This window comes from Nansenia antarctica (assembly GCF_963989245.1).
Source record: "Nansenia antarctica genome assembly, chromosome: 10".
Classification (NCBI taxonomy): domain Eukaryota; kingdom Metazoa; phylum Chordata; class Actinopteri; order Argentiniformes; family Microstomatidae; genus Nansenia; species Nansenia antarctica.
In genome coordinates, this window is record NC_137680.1 from 26,058,309 (window position 1) to 26,075,808 (window position 17,500).

General features: G+C 44.6%; 2 protein-coding genes across 2 annotated transcripts in view; one reads left to right on the plus strand and one right to left on the minus strand.

The window, feature by feature from the left end:
* Nucleotides 1-12,207, minus strand: part of fpr1 (formyl peptide receptor 1) — a gene marked incomplete at both ends in the record, with an annotated part of 36,113 nt that extends 23,906 nt beyond the window's left edge. The window contains 2 exons of the mRNA XM_080541133.1: nucleotides 11,398-11,474; nucleotides 12,191-12,207. Of these exons, the coding sequence (XP_080397259.1) occupies nucleotides 11,398-11,474; nucleotides 12,191-12,207 (94 nt within the window). The remainder of the gene's footprint in view (nucleotides 1-11,397; nucleotides 11,475-12,190) is intronic.
* Nucleotides 12,208-12,824: 617 nt separating this feature from the next.
* Nucleotides 12,825-15,820, plus strand: has1 (hyaluronan synthase 1; the record flags this gene model as incomplete). Its single annotated transcript, XM_080540085.1, has 4 exons — nucleotides 12,825-13,529; nucleotides 13,972-14,197; nucleotides 14,691-14,823; nucleotides 15,145-15,820. The coding sequence occupies 4 exons, from the start codon at nucleotides 12,825-12,827 to the stop codon at nucleotides 15,818-15,820; spliced, it is 1,740 nt and encodes a 579-aa protein (XP_080396211.1).
* Nucleotides 15,821-17,500: the final 1,680 nt, after the last annotated feature.

A 17,500-nucleotide genomic window follows, 5' to 3' on the forward strand; every position in this document is an offset into this window, starting at 1 on the left:
CTTCATTAGTACTGTTATGTGTTAATAAGTTGTTATTGAATTGCGAAATGATGGGGAAGACATAGCAGTTCCAAATTCCTCCGTTCACTTGTGTTTGACCTCTTGAATGTTCCGGAAACGTCACACCCTTATCTGATGCCTATGGGAAGTCATGAGAAGATCACTACTTTTGCAATCTGTCTTCCGTGAGGAACACACACACACACACACACACACACACACACGCACGCCACGGGACATCACACATACACACACGCACACCCACCACACACCCCCACACACGTCACACACATAATAAAAAACACTACCCATACTATGACAGTATCGGAAAGTTGCATACGCCTACAACTGCGGTGACACATCATGACACCTTCCACTATCTCATGACTGTTGTTGTAGACGACCACACAGTCTTGGCCTTATCAGAACAGAGCCCTGACCCTGGTGTAACTACCTCTCTGCTTCCTACGCATGACACTAGGATAATTGTAGCCTGCGTACACAAGTTCACCGTGAGTCTGTTATCCAGACAGAAGAAACATGAGTACCTGGGAACCCTGTCTATCCATTCCAAAAGGGGTAAATAACAGACCCCTTTCTGTGCTCTCCTGCCCCCTAGCTGTGACGACAGGAACTTCACTGATTTACTGCCTTGCCATCAACTTGTCGGTCGATTGTTGGATTTTTATTTTTTTTGCTCTAGTCATATCCCACGCCCCTGGAGAAATTAGGGGTTTTAGTGCTTTGCTCAAGGGCACATGTAGCTCCCTCCTGAGGCGGGGATCGAACCAGCGACCTTCCGATTGCTACCACCGTCGTACTAACTGAGCCAGGGAGTGAGTCACCCTCAGCCTCCCCGGGCCTGACACCATGATGGACTGTGAGGGAGGAGAAGACCGTGGCGTCCATTACACAACCACGCGTATGACAGGAAACACGTCTGAGTTATGAATACATGTCCTCCTATCTCTCTTACTCAACATGCTCATGCATGAAGTCATGCACAAGTGACACACACACACACACTTGCACGCATGGATGCATGCACACCCCCCCCCACACACACACACGCATTCATGCACACACACACACACACGCACATGTACACACATACACACACTCTCTCTCTCTAACACGCATGCACCCACACACACACACCCACACACACACACCCCCACACACACACACACATTCATGCACACACGCACACACACACACACACACACACACACACACACACACACATGTACACACATACACACACTCTCTCTCTCTTACACGCATGCACCCACACACACAAACACACACACACACGCACGCACACACGCACGCACACACAGCTAGGGGTCTATCTTTGGCTTTCAAATGACAGAGAATGTAGCAACCGACAAATGACACATCCTCCAAGCACGAGGCAACATGGATCTGACACACGCACACACTCTCACACACACACACACACACACACACGCACACACACACACACACACACACACACACACACACGCACGCACACACACACACGCACACACTAGAGCTAGGCTTCCACACGTAACATGGAAGAGAAACTGTCATAAACAATTAAAAACATAACTGAAAACAGGAACGTTGCATATTCATAACTGTTACTACTGAACTTCTCTCGAAGCTGCAATGTCGAGGAACTGACGCCTAAGAATGTTACTCTCTTATAGGAAAGAGATTCAAAGTTTGTCATTGTACACACAGAGTACAATGAAATGCATTCATGCTCTAGAGGGGGCGTCTAGGCAACAGGACACTTCAACACGCGACTTTGCGATCATTAGACGTTGCCTCTATTTCTACCTTCTTTTTACTGTTTTATATACTTCCCCTACTTTTTATATTCATTTGAATTTGGAAATTAAATTTGGAGAAAACAAAAAGAACACTCATTACTTTTATGCTTGTATATGTTTTTATCCTGTTGTAAAGCACTTTGAGATGCATTTCTTGTATGAAAGGTGCTATTTAAAGAAAGCTTTACTTACTTACTTACTTAATTACTTAATTACTTAATTACTTACTTACTTAATTACTTACTTACTTACTTACTTAATTAATTACTTACTGTACCGGTTGAGCCACAGCTGGCCCTTACTTGTATAACGGAATGTGACAATACATTTGAAACTTGATTTAAAGAGGAATCCCAACTGTCAAACTATGGCTGGAAGGAGCCATAAGTTAAACACCTTCATGTTTTGCAGCAGTTATGATTAAACACAAATACTTCTATCAATGTATTTTATCCATTAACTATTGTCTTATTAAATGTTTGATCTATTTTCTTCTTATATTTGCTTTCATTCATTGTAATTTTTTATTTTCTTACTATGCTCCTCTTGCTGTGTTTTTAAATAATGTATGTAAAGCATTTTGAATTGCCCCTGTTGTATGAAATGTGCTATACAAATAAACTTGCCTTGCCTTGCCATGCCTATTTATTAAACTAAGCAAACATAATAAACAAAAAACGACAATGAGATGTGTCTGAATGAAGGATGTTGTAGGGTGGAAACAGAACATAACGTGTCTGTATGGAGAAAGGTCTCACAGGGGAATGCACCTGGTCTTATATACCAACCACCAGGTGAAGGTAGGTCTTATATCAACCACCAGGTGAGGGTAGGTCTTATATCAACCACCAGGTGAAGGTAGGTCTTATATCAACCACCAGGTGAAGGTAGGTCTTATATCAACCACCAGGTGAAGGTAGGTCTTATACCAACCACCAGGTGAAGGTAGGTCTTATATCAACCACCAGGTGAAGGTAGGTCTTATACCAACCACCAGGTGAAGGTAGGTCTTATATCAACCACCAGGTGAAGGTAGGTCTTATACCAACCACCAGGTGAGGGTAGGTCTTATATCAACCACCAGGTGAGGGTAGGTCTTATATCAACCACCAGGTGAGGGTAGGTCTTATATCAACCACCAGGTGAAGGTAGGTCTTATATCAACCACCAGGTGAAGGTAGGTCTTATAGACCAACCACCAGGTGAAGGTAGGTCTTATATCAACCACCAGGTGAAGGTAGGTCTTATATCAACCACCAGGTGAAGGTAGGTCTTATATCAACCACCAGGTGAGGGTAGGTCTTATAGACCAACCACCAGGTGAAGGTAGGTTGGCTGTGGCGCAGGAGGTAGAGTCGCCGCCTAATGATCACAAGGTTGGCAGATCGGCGGTTTGAGCCCCGGCTGGCCACATGTCGAAGTGTCCTTGGGCAAGACACTGAACCCCAAATTGCTCCCAGTGAGCGGGCCGGCGCCTTGCATGGTAGCTTGCCGCCATTGGTGTGTGAATGGGTGAATGAGAGGCCGTTGTAAAGCGCTTTGGATAAAGGTACTATATACTGTAAGTCAGTCCATTATCAACCACCAGGTGAAGGCCATTCTGCTGATGAGGCTGACTGCTGAGCCAGTAGCCAGGTGCATAGGTCTGATTCTCCTGCAGTAAGAAAGCAGAACACAGCCAACAGCCTGAACAGACCGTCACAAAGGTCAAGAAGGTCACAGAAGGTCACAGTCATCAACAGCAGAACAATCAAAAACATAACCGAAAACACAAACATTGCAAACACCGTCTGGGAAGGGGAATGGGTTAATAACGTACAGATTAGTGACATGAATTCCCTGCAAGTTGTTTCAACATGTCAACAGTTTCCTTTCCGTGTTGCTGGGAAGTTGGAGACAAATCAGGGGAGGCTGGTGGAGGTGGAAATCAGAGGATGAGCTCATTGTAATGCGTATGGAGTCAAACACAGCGTGACTTTGTTAATATTGCCCCCCCCCCCCCTCAGGTCTCCTGTGAAGGAGGTATATGAGAACTGACTGCTTCCCCTCAGTGGGGAGTTCCTGCTACTCTGGGGTCTCCGCTTCCTCTTTCTAAAGGGGTTAAACTCTGTTCACTATTGACCTCATTCGTTGTAAAAAGATAGGTATGCGTAGAGTGTGTCTGTGTGTGTGCGTCCGTGTGTGTGTGTGTGTGCGTCTGTGCGTGTGTGTGCGTCTGTGCATCCGCGTGTGTGTGTGTGTGTGTGTGTGTGTGTGTGTGCGTGCGTGCATGTGTGTCTGTATGCGAGTGTGTGCATGTGTGTGCATGCCTGTGTGTGTGTATGTGTGTGTGCATGAGTGTGTGTCTGTATGAGAATGTATGCTTGTGTGCATGAGTATCGGTTTGTGCATGAGAAGCAGAAATGGGAGGAGGGAGTCATTGTAAAGCAAGGCTTGTGTTACAATGAGTTCGTCTTCCGATTTCTACCCCCCCCAGCCTCCCCTGAGGCCTCCAGCCCTCTGACAGGACCTGGGGTTACAGCTGTCACCATGAAGCAACCAATGTTAATAATTAACTCTCCTGTCTTATCTCTCTCACTCCTCTCTCACTCCTCTCTTTCTCACTTTTCTCTCTCTCTTTCTCTCTCAATCTCTTATTTTGTCTGCCCTCTCTCTCTCCTCTTGACTCTCTCTTTCTCTCTCTCCAGCCCTCTCTCTCCCTTGTTCTGTGTGTGTGTGTGTGTGTGTGTGTGTGAGTGTGTGTGTGTGTGTAGTGTATGTGTGTGTGTAGCGTGGTGGTGTGTGTGTGGGTGTGTGTAGTGTGTGTGTAGCGTATGTGTGTGTGTGTGTGTATGTATGTGTGTGTGTGTGTGTGTGTGTGCGTGTGTGTGTGTAGTGTATGTGTGTGTGTAGCGTGGTGGTGTGTGTGTGTGTGTGTGTAGTGTATGTGTGTGTGTAGCGTGGTGGTGTGTGTGTGTGTAGCGTGTCGATGTGGTTTACTGAGTGCTTTCATATTCAACAAATACTCAGTTTGTTGACAGTCGGAGCTCTGCGGTGAGGTGACTTGTTTAACTAGTCTGACTTGTGTTTGATTCAACAACGGGAAACAGCTTCTGTAGCCAACAGATGTGTGTGTTATTCTACTCATCAGCCAATAGGAAATCTTTATAGGAGTTCCCTACGAGAGTGTCCCGTCCACAGCATATCAGACTGACGTTCACCTCAGGGCCCGGTTGTTCAGAACCTTTGATCTGGGTCAGACTGATCGTGATCCAGGATCAGATAAAACATCTGGCTGGTTTTGAGTCGTATAGGAGGGGAATCAGCCAGCTCCATCTGATCCTGGATCAGAGGAAAGAGTCAGGATCATTCTGATCCAGATGAAAGGTTTTGAGCAACTGGGTGCATGGTGATAGTTGGCGATATCAGGAGATGTGGTTGGGCGGTAGCTCCCCCACCTGGCCGTGCAGTGGTACTACAACCTCAGGATGAGAACGTGACAACTTGAGTTTGTAAGAGACTCAAGAATGGACACTCACCAGACACTTTATTAGGAACACCTGTACACCTGCTCATTCATCCAGGTGGTGTAATGAGAAGAAGAATTGAGGCTGTTTTGAGAGAGAAGGGAGGCCCTACGCAGTATTAGATTAGATTAGATTAGATTAGATTCAACTTTATTGTCATGGCAAAGTACAGGCACCAGACAACAAAATGCAGTTTAGCATCCAATCAGAAGTACAAATAGTGATATAAGGGCATGATATAAATAGTATACTATAGGAATAGTGTTCCTAAAGTGCATGGTGAGTGTGTATGCGGCTAAAGGCACATGTCAGACTAACACCTTATCTGACAGATGGACTACAGGACCCTGTTGTTCAAACGTTCAAAATTCAGAATGATAATAATAATAATAATAATAATAATATAATAATAATAATAACATTTATTTGTATAGCACTTTTCCTGCAAACATTGCAGCTCAAAGTACTTAAATCATTAAATAATCATAATTTAATTATTTAGTCATTTATTAAAAAGATTGGTTTTTAGTCTTGACATGAACATATTTGCTGAGGTTGCATCCCTAATGTAAACTGGCAGTGCATTCCACAATCTGGCTGCATAACGTGAGAATGCAGCCTCACCATAACATGAGAATGCAGCCTCACCAGCCCTCTTCTTTTCTCTGGTCCAGGATCAGATCTGTCTGCCTGGTTTTGAGTGGTATTGGGGAAATCAGCCAGTTAGATCTGATAATAATAATAACAATAACAATAATAATAACAATAATAATAATAATAATACTAATAACAATAATAACAATAATAATAATAATAATAATACATTAGACTTATATAGCGCTTTTCTAGACACTCAAAGACGCTTTACAAACTGAAAAGATCGAGTAGTAAAATTAAATAAATAAATAAAAGAAAGTATAGGGGTCTTTGTAGATAATCAACTCTGTATACTGCAAGTATATCTAGATTTCGGGCGGACAAGCGAACAAGCCTGGATAGAAAAAGGAATCATTCTGATCCAAATCAAAAGTTTAGAAGTTTTTACTTGGGCCCAGAAGTCTGGAAAAACTGACTCCACCAGGGGTGTGTATGACGGGTATGCAAAATACCAATTTCCGTTTTGGTGAGAAAAAAAAAGAAGCAAAACATTTGTCTGATTCAATCTTCATCAAATCTGTCTGCGTGAGAACAGAGAGACAGAGAGAGAGAGAGAGAGAGAGAGAGAGAGAGAGAGAGAGAGAGAGAGAGAGAGAGAGAGAGAGAGAGAGAGAGAGAGAGAGAGAGAGGGGGAGAGAGACAGAGAGAGAGGAAGAGAGAGAGAGAGAGACAGAGAGAGAGAGAGAGAGAGAGAGAGAGGGAGAGAGAGAGAGAGAGAGGGAGAGGGAGAGGGAGAGGGAGAGAGAGAGAGAGAGAGAGAGAGAGAGAGAGAGAGAGAGAGAGACAGACAGTAGAGGTAGAATACCCAGAGGGCCTTGAATCAATCAGGCGAGCCCGGCAACACCCACCATCCTAAACACTCCCCGACCACACCCCTCCCTCCACTATGACATCATAGTGCCCTGGCCCAGGGTTCTGTTCCGTTGGCCTGAGGGTTCTATTTGGGTCTGGTCCGCGGTCGCATGGGTCCCTCTCTCTCAGCACAGCAGGTCCTGTGGCCATGGGTGTGTCACCCTTTACATCAGCACACTCCCTCCCATGTCCCCAGAGGTCTAGGGGCTAGGGACTAGTGACAGGTCAATAAACCAGAGCGGACAGCTCTGGAGGCTCTCTGAGGTCAGCGGTACTGAGCTGACTACACAGGGCGGGGGGAGGCGGGGGGAGGCGGGGGGAGGCAGAGGGAGGCAGGGCGGGGCGGCTTGCGGTGCCCTGCGTGTCTGACCCATGACCTGCTCTTCCAGACTGAGAGAGTTCGGTGTTTTCCTTTGACTCATTGAGACAAAAAATAACAGTGACTGTAAATGATGTCAAATCAAAAGACTTGATTCCCGATTCCAGAATGCTGGCACAGTAGAGTTTCCAACCGTCGAACCGTCGTCCTTGCGATCATTAGACACCGGCTCTACCTCCTGAGCCACAGCCGCCCCCCCCACGTGTGTTTGATACCGTTCCTCATCCCGTTCCATGCATTACAACGAGCCCCGTCCTCCGATTTCTACCTCCGCCAGCCTCTCGCTGGATCTGTCACTTCATCAAGCCCTGCAGGGAAATCCAAACACCAGCCAACAGCAGTTTCAGGGCCTGCAGGTTTAGGACAGCAGGTCTAGGACCCTAGTTCTAGGTTCTCTAGGTTCTAGGTTCTCTAGTTCTAGGTTCTAGGTTCTCTAGTTCTAGGTTCTTTAGGTTCTAGGTTCTCTAATTCTAGGTTCTCCTAGTTCTCGGTTCTCTAGTTCTATGTTCTCCTAGTTCTCGGTTCTCTTGTTCTAGGTTATCTAGTTCTAGGTTCTCTAGGTTCTAGGTTCTCTAGTTCTAGGGTTCTCTTGTTCTAGGTTATCTAGTTCTAGGTTCTCTAGGTTCTAGGTTCTCTAGTTCTAGGGTTCTCCCAGGTCTAGGTTCGAGGTTCTAGGTTCTCTAGGTGTAAGGTTCTCCTAGTTCTACAATCTAGGTTCTCTAGTTCTAGGGTTCTCCTAGTTCTAGGTTCTCTAGTTCTAGGTTCTAGGGTTCTAGACCTGCGGTCCCAAACTGGTTCTCCGGCTCTGCAGACACAGACACACTCTGTCTGATAGATAAGGCTGTCACTGCGCTGCCTGATGAGGTCACTGGTGGAGGTGAATGCAGGGTTACACAGCACCACCAGGGGGCAGCAGTCAACCTCAGGACAGACCATCACAGCACTCAATATTATTACATTTACATTTTTGTCATTTAGCAGACGTCTTATTCCAAAGCGATTTACAATCAATACATTTGACTAAGTAAGTGAATCATCAATCAACCAGTCGTAGCAGGAAGAGTAATCTAGCTCAGGCCAGCGGCCATTGGCAGTCGTCGTGCTAGGAGAAGAACTTTTTGTTGTTGTTTTGTTAATAGTTGACACTGGATAGACATTAAAGTGCAAGGGGGTAGTATAAATCTCATTAGAAACAGTGCAGGGGGGTAGTAGATGTCTTAGGAGGAGCAGTTAAGGTGTAGCCTGAAAAGATGGGTCTTCAGTCTCCGACGGAAGATGGGGAGTGACTCTGAATGAATGAATGAATGAATGGTCTTTATTGTCATTAATATTGTACAGGTACCATACAACGAAATTTGGGAGGGGGGGCTCCCCTGGTGCTAGGATTTTTTTTATTTTTTTTTTACTAAAAACAAGAAGTGAAAAGAGCTGGTTTACATAAATAAAGGCTATATACACTATCCACTATACTATACTATACAAATAAAACACTGTGCTGTACTCTATGCTATGCTATAAATATCCTAACATTTCCTATCTCTGAACCTTATGTGCACAAGGGTTGTCATATTGCACATAGTATTATTGCACATTCATTGCAATTGTCGCAGTTTGCAGGTTTGAAATGTTCACAGTTGTGTATCAGTATTGCACTTGATTACAATCTAGTAGCTGCCATCAAATTGTCTAGATTGTCCAGGGCCTAGAACCTAGGTCTTTGCTGTGTTCAGGGCCTGAATGGCCCTAGGGTAGAAGCTGAGCTTCAGTCTATTTGTCCTTGCGGACATGGTCCTGAACCGCCTGCCCGAGGGCAGCCGAACAAAGTGTTCGTTCCCAGGGTGGGATGGGTCTCTGGAGATCTTGGAGGCCTTCCTGAGGCAGCGTGTGTTGTACAGCTCTTCCAGAGAGGGGAGGGGGGCGCCGATGATCTTCTGGGCCGATCTCACGACTCTCTGTAGCGCTTTCCTCTGTGCGGCTGTGCAGCTGGAGAACCACACGCAGATGCAGTAGGTGAGGATGCTCTCCACTGTGCAGCGGTAGAAGGTCACAAGCAGCTCCTGTTTGAGGTGGTATTTCCTGAGGACTCTCAGGAAGTAGAGCCGCTGTTGTGCCTTCATGATGATGGCTGCTGTGTTGGTCTTCCAGGACAGGTCATCCTGTATGTGCACCCCCAGGAATCGGAGGGTTGAGACTCTCTCCACGCTCCCTCCATCAACTCTGCAGTTCTGACAGCCATGGGAAGCTCGTTCCACCAGCGGGGAGCCAGGGTAGTGAAGAGACGTGACCGGGCAGCGTGACTACCGCGTTGGCGTAGAGGTGGTGGGGCCAGTCGGCCAGCAGAGGTGAGAGGCTGTTATAGATAGGGCTGTCACTGCACTGGCTGATGAGGTCACTGGTGGTGGTGGACGCAGGGCTACACAGCACCACTAGGGGGCAGCAGTCAACCTCAGGACAGACCATCACAGCACTCAACGTCATTCACACTGGCTGGCCCAATCTGTCCTTGCGTCCTGGTGACCACTATATTTCAGTTTTAACAATACAGTTACAGTTCTTAAGGAAGAAAAGAGAGAGATTTTTTTTTAAAAAGAAAAACATGTGAAAACTCTGTGAGGGATGAGCCAAGCAACACAAAAACAAACAAAACCAAGGAAAAGAACAACACTTTACAGAGATACTGGTGTAACTCTTTCGTAGCTCATCTTCCTCACCCCCGGTCAATGTAAACACTCAATTACCCTTTGCACTACTGCTGTTTACAAATACTACCGTTGCACATACCATATTTTTGTACATTGCACATACCTCTTTGATATAGCCTCTATTTATCCATCTGTATACACCATACTGTACATAGCTACCGTAACTGTACATAGCTACCGTAACTGTACATAGCTACCTTAACTGTACATAGCTACCATAACTGTACATAGCTACCATAACTGTACATAGCTTACTACTAAACTCTCCTGTATATCCCTCCAACTACCGTACTTGCCATACTGTACCTATCACTATCATGTTTTAGATCACTATTTGGCAAATTTGCACTTCTGCATTTCATTGTCTGGTACTTCTTCTATTACTTCTGTAACTGATGATGTGTCCGGGTGCATCACAAGATGATGTATTTCATCATCAAGTACTCTGCAATGACAGTAAAGTTGAATCTGATCTAATCTATTCTATTTATGTCCACACTTCCTGGCAGGTTAATCTATGGAGGTACAAGGTATAGTTTTCCAATAAGCGTGAGCTCTGTTGAAGTGTTTAATTGTATGCCTGGCACAGCAATTGTGAGGTGTTGTCTCTGGCAGTTTCCTCTATAGACATGTGTACAGGTATTGAGAGGTTTATAGACATGTGTACAGGTATTGAGAGGTGTACATATGTACAGGTATTGAGAGGTTTATACACGTGTACAGGTATTGAGAGGTGTACTATGTACAGGTATTGAGAGGTTTATAGACATGTGTACAGGTATTGAGAGGTGTACATATGTACAGGTATTGAGAGGTTTATAGACATGTGTACAGGTATTGAGAGGTTTATACACGTGTACACTGTACAGGTATTGAGAGGTGTACATATGTACAGGTATTGAGAGGTTTATAGACATGTGTACAGGTATTGAGAGGTTTATACACGTGTACAGGTATTGAGAGGTGTACATATGTACAGGTATTGAGAGGTTTATAGACATGTGTACAGGTATTGAGAGGTGTATACACATGTGTACAGGTATTGAGAGGTTTATAGACATGTGTACAGGTATTGAGAGGTTTATAGACATGTGTACAGGTATTGTGAGGTGTATCGACATGGGTACAGGTATTGAGAGGTGTATACACATGTGTAGTATTGAGAGGTACACATAATAGAAATGTATTGCACTGCTTCGCAAGTTGACATTCTAATATCCATCACTGTATTACTTTATATCAATGTAGGGTTACGCCTACCATGCTTGGGAATTGGATTTAGTGATAAGGAAGTGCTATTAGTCTTTTTTTTATTTAAGGAAGTGCTATTAGTCTTTTTTTTATTTCTTTGTATTATTACCACTCGATCTTTTCAGTTTGTAAAGCGTCTTTGAGTGTCTAGAAAAGCGCTATATGTATTATTATTATTATTATTATTATTATCACCTCGATTACCGGTAGCTTCTCACGTGCTGACTCACCGTTGCCATGGAAACGGCCTCGCATCAGAACCTCCACATCTGGCCTCCGCGCGCCTCGCAGCTGAGACGTATAAAAGCTCCAGACGCGTGTGAGACACGGAGACACGGAGAGACACGCGCTGATTCACATCAGGAATAACTTTTATCAGGTGAGACACACTTGAGATGAGATTGTAACCAAAATATACATGATTTTCTATTCACCATTCTCGTTATTCATAGTAATAGTATATTAGTTTTTGCGCTAATTCGAGAATAGTTAATAGAACCTTAACACATTAACTTGATATCTTTTAAAACTTGATGGATCAAATCAAAACATAATTCGGTGCTGAGCTGCTGATAAACCCTGGATTTGTGGTAGGATGTTAGTTGTATACTTTTCTTTTGGTCTAACTAATTGTCTGTTTTCCTGTTGAATAGCTCTGAACTCAAGGAAATGATTAATGATTTTAGTGTTGTATCTATCAATACTGTTATTTTTGTAGCTATCAATACTGCACTTAATAATAATCATAATAGACTTATATATAGCGCTTTTCTAGACACTCAAAGACGCTTGTGATAACTTTTCAATTGTGGCTATAAATGATTGGAATCGATAGATAGATACTAGCTATCTTTATTATCTTGATACTTAATGCTTAATGCCAGAGGGGAAATTAAGGCATTACAGCAGCTCACATCACAAATGACAACAACTAAATAAAGTAACAATTGAATAATAGAATAAATAAATAATAATACAAATAAAGAGAAAAAAGAATGTTGTTGCAATAGTTGTATAATATACCTTTCCCACTTCCCCATCCCAGCTATATTAAGCTGTGCATTCAATTTCTACAAAACATTTCCTATGTAATGCAATAGCCTTGATAGATACAATTATTGTTATACATTTACATTTTTACCATACACTCTTATCCAAAGCCATTCACAATTAGAGATCACAGGGACAGTCTCCCTGGAGTAACTTAGGGCTGAGTACCTTACTCAAGGGCACTAGAGTAACCCTAACCCTAACCCTGACATTAGTGTCATTGCCCCTCTCTGGCGGCCACCCATGTGTTTATGGACACTAATATTATAATGCTGTTCACACTTATCCCAAAAGAAAAGAAAACACAATTCGGCTACAGCTCTATTCCATACACTATTACATACCCAACTACATCAGATACACATAAGCTATATATTTATTTTTTATTTTTATTTGCAGTGCAAGTGTTCCCCATCTAATGTATTAGCCTTTGAATTACCCTCACACATTTTTGCTTATTTTCTCCCAAATAGCTCCTCATCACACAGAATTATTACCAAAAAATGCATTGAATCGAGTTTAAAACTCAAAATGAACAATTCAATCTCTCACTTGCCAGACAGCAGCTCAACGCCCTCAACAGCAGAAACACAACGCTCTCAACGCCATGGAGTTGAAGCTGGTCCTGAGGAGAACGGGCGGCGTTACCCGCGCCGTTCTGACCTTCCTCTTCGCCCTGGTGGTGCTGGGCGTGATGCTGTGGGCCTACGTCGACGGCTTCCAGCTCGCCACCTCCCGCTTCAACATCGTCTCCTTCGGCTTCTACGGCCTCCTCCTGGGCCTCCACATCCTGGTCCAGTCCGTCTTCGCCTTCCTGGAGCACCGGCGCATGGCCGCCCGCCGCCAGCCCCCCTCCTTCACCAAGACCGTCGCCCTCACCATCTCCGCCTACCAGGAGGACCCTGAGTACCTGCGCGAGTGCCTCACCTCCGTCAGGGAGCTGCAGTACCCCCCGGAGCTGCTGAAGATCATCATGGTGGTGGACGGGAACGCCAAGGACGACCTGTACATGCTGGAGATGTTCCGGGAGGTGTTCCAGGACCAGGACCCCGGGTGCTACGTCTGGGAACACAACTACCACACCTGGAACGCCGGGGCGGTGGAGGAGGAGGGTGGGGGAGGTGCGGCCGCCGCGGTGGAGGCAGGCCAAGGGGACACGGCGTTTGGGCCGAGGGAGGACCCGCAGAGGAGGGAGGTGGAGGAGCTGATCAACAGCAAGAGGTGTGTGTGCATCATGCAGCAGTGGGGAGGCAAGCGCGAGGTGATGTACACACCCTTCAAGGCGCTGGGCACCTCCGTCGACTACATACAGGTGAGGATGAGCGCTGTGTTGTTCTGTTCAGCTTAAGGAAGTGTTCCGATGTACATGGCCTGATGGGTAAAGTAGTCTATAGTCTCCTCAGTCACTGTGTCACTGGACTCACAGCTAATCTGAATCTAAAACATAATGTTTATGAATCCAAGACTAGGTAGTCACAGTCTTTTACATCAGTCATAATCCCACCCAAAAAATCAGAGACAAATGGAAGATTTCAGAGGTAAATACAAGATTTCAGAGCTCATAGAGATGCATTACAAGTATATATATAATGAAGCAATTATGAAGTAATACAATTCTTTAAAAAATGATGACGTAATATAATACACACAATCTCAACCACACGGTTGATCATAGAATTGAGGAGCAGTGTCTTTGTCTGTGTTGTCTTAAACAATCCTAAAACGATCTCTCCCCCCTCCTCCCCCCTCCCCAGGTGTGTGACTCGGACACCAAGCTGGACTCCCTGGCCACCCTGGAGCTGGTCAAGGTGCTGGAGAGCAACGACAAGTACGGGGCGGTGGGGGGGGACGTGATGATCCTCAACCTGACCGAGTCCTTCATCAGCTTCATGAGCAGCCTGAGGTACTGGATGGCCTTCAACATCGAGCGCTCCTGCCAGTCCTACTTCAACTGTGTCTCCTGCATCAGCGGGCCGCTCGGTAAGGAGTTCCATTTCAGTTACATTAAAAAAAAAAGTAAATATATGAAAACTAGGGGCAGTTGCTTTGTGGACATAAGAGTCACCAGCAACAACTACAACAAGTTTTGATTTGATCATTCCACACGCTGTCGGTATTGCTAAAAATCGGTATGTCGATTGTCAATTATAGTCTCGTACTCTATGTTTTTACCATAGACACTTAGCTTGACTGAATGTCTTTCTATCTTTTGTAGATTTATTATGTCTCTATTATGTCTTTTTTGTCTTTATGTCTGTATTTTCTATGTTAAATAAAATAAAATCAAAGTTAATGAACTGTAGCACAGATCTGGTTTAGGCCTACTACACCATGTTACTTCATATGATGAATGTGTTTTTTTAACGGTCTCATAAATTCAATCAATCGATCAAAGAATGAATCGATCAAATCAGTTCATCTCTCTTGTCCGTCAATCAACTGAATCAATAATCTATGTGATGGATGGGTGCAGGTCTGTACAGGAACGACCTCCTGCAGCAGTTCCTGGAGCTGTGGTACAACCAGACGTTCCTGGGGACCCACTGCACCTTCGGGGACGACCGGCACCTCACCAACCGCATGCTCAGCATGGGATACGCCACCAAGTAATTACCCTGTTACCCTGCTACCCTGCTACACTGTTACCTCAACAAACCCCAACCCTAACCCTGTTACCTCAACACCAAGTAATTTCCCTGTTACCCTCTTCCTCAACAACAACAACAACAACAACAACAACAACATCAACCTCTCTCACACACACTATCTCTCTCTTTCTATCTTTCACTACACACACACACATCGTCCCATCACTCTATCTTCTGTCAATTTGACACGACATGACTATTTAACCATGTTGTATCATTCACCATTATTAATCAAACCTCTCCCTCCCTCCCTCCCCCACCCACCCCTCCCTCCCCTAGGTACACGGCGCGCTCCAAGTGCTACACGGAGACGCCCGGCCAGTTCCTGCGGTGGCTCAACCAGCAGATCCGCTGGACCAAGTCGTACTTCCGTGAGTGGCTGTACAACGCCATGTGGTGGCACAAGCACCACCTGTGGATGACCTACGAGTCCATCATCTCCGGGGTCTTCCCCTTCTTCGTCACCGGCACCATCATCCGCCTCTTCTGGACGGGCACCCTGTGGGACATCCTCTGGGTCCTGTGCTGCATCCAGCTGATCGGGCTGGTCAAGGCGGCCTACGCCTGCGTGCTGCGCAGGGACCCGGTGATGGTGTTCATGTCCGTCTACTCGGCCCTCTACATGACCAGCCTGCTGCCCTCCAAGTACTTCTCCATCCTCACCATGAACAAGAGCACCTGGGGCACATCAGGCCGGCGCAAGATGATCGGGAACTACATCCCCCTGCTGCCCCTGTCCGTGTGGGCGGCCATCTTGGCCAGCGGGCTCTGTTACACCGCCTACAGGGAGAGTCAGGAGGACTGGACCTCGCCGGCGAAGGTGCTGGAGATCCGGTTCCTGATCTTCGGCAGCGGGACGTACGTCTGCTACTGGGTGTTCATGATCGCCCTCTACTGGACGTGGTTCCGCCAGTGCTGTCGGAAGCGTTCGAAGAGCTACGATGTTGAGGTGTAGCTACGATGTTAGCGTACGATAGAGTTCTCCCTGACCAGGACAGACTTCTCTGAAACATAGACTAGATATAGACTCAATATATATATGTATATAAATATTTGTTGTTTGAAGGATTTTGTGTTTATTTATTTTGTCTTCTGGCTCAGGATCTGTTTATTTGTGAATACAGATAACTTTTATATACAGCTGCTAAACCGACTGGGAGCATGAAGGATGAATGAATATTTATACATTTATACAAGCCTCAGGATTAATGGGAGGCCACATCTGCCTAGACGTTGTGTACATGTCAAATATGAGAAATTGCGTTTCATCTCAATGTTTGTTGAAGGACTGACATCTGAAAGCGTAGTTACACAAACTATGTTATCGATAACCACATGACGGTGTGTTTCTGAGCATGAACAGATAAGGAGCTGTTAAGTCTATAGATATATTATTGAGATGTTTATGTACCTGGGGAGGCTGGTTGAGGTGTTGCACATGTAGCTTACGAACTGTACTTCTCAGGAGATCCTACAGCAGTTTCCTCATCATTTAAATTGCCAAAGAAATCTCATGTTATTTATTTTCCAGTTGACTGCCTGTCCTGATGAAGGTTTCAATGATTATTTAAATGGTTTTATTTAATGTGGTGATTTGTGATATCTCTTGACCACTCTTGTTGCTGAATACAAGAAAACATGTCCAGGTAGGCTACACACATTTTCCTAGTTCCTTGTATGTGTTTTTTTTCTCAATATTTCACTGGAAACCAACCGAAAAGTTGGTCTGTTGATGTTACTCTAAATATGACGGTTTGGATTTTCTTTAGAAAACCGAACAATGCAGTATAAGTCTTGGCCACGGTTAAGATAATGACAATGTTTTTTTCCTCAGAAAAGCAACAAACTCTGTATCTGAAAATGTGCTCTTTTTTTTTTTTTTTTACTGTTTTCAGTAAAACCTCAAATATTGATAAGAGCATAATGATGGTAGCAGCCACTGTACAGCAGTGAGACACTCATACAGGTGAGAGGGGAGGCTGCTGGAGGTAGACATCAGAGGACGAGCTCATTGTGATGCACGGAATAGAATAAGGAATGGAATATCAAACACACACGCCACTCCATCCCCTGCATTAGAATGAGCCTGTCCTCTGACTTCTACCTCCACCAGCCTCATCTCCTGTACGTGCAATGTTAATGCTGTTCTGTGCCTTGCTGGGTCAATGACTCTATTTACTAGACATGAAAGATGCACTTTGCTGGGTTTGAATAACACTGAGTTTCATAAGAACAATTGTCTGTTTAAATGCACATTTTCCGTACGTAATGCACTTTTCACACTGTATGTATTCTGACAATGTGAAGGAATAATTGTTTTTAGGGTAAATCTGATCTCAAAACGAACAAATAAAGATATTTTTGAACTATGAACTATGAGATGAAGTATGGTCTTGCTTGATTTGTCGAAGGGACAGTAATTGTGTTGTAACTTACATTTGCATTTACATTTTTGGCATTTAGCAGATGATTTTATCCAAAGCGACCTACAACAAATACATTTGACTAAGTAAGTTAATAATCTATCTGCCAGTCATAGCAGGAGAAAGTAATCTTTGCTTAGACTTGAGACCATTGGCGGTCATTGTGCTAGAATAATATATATATATATTTGAATGGGAAACAGGAGGGACAG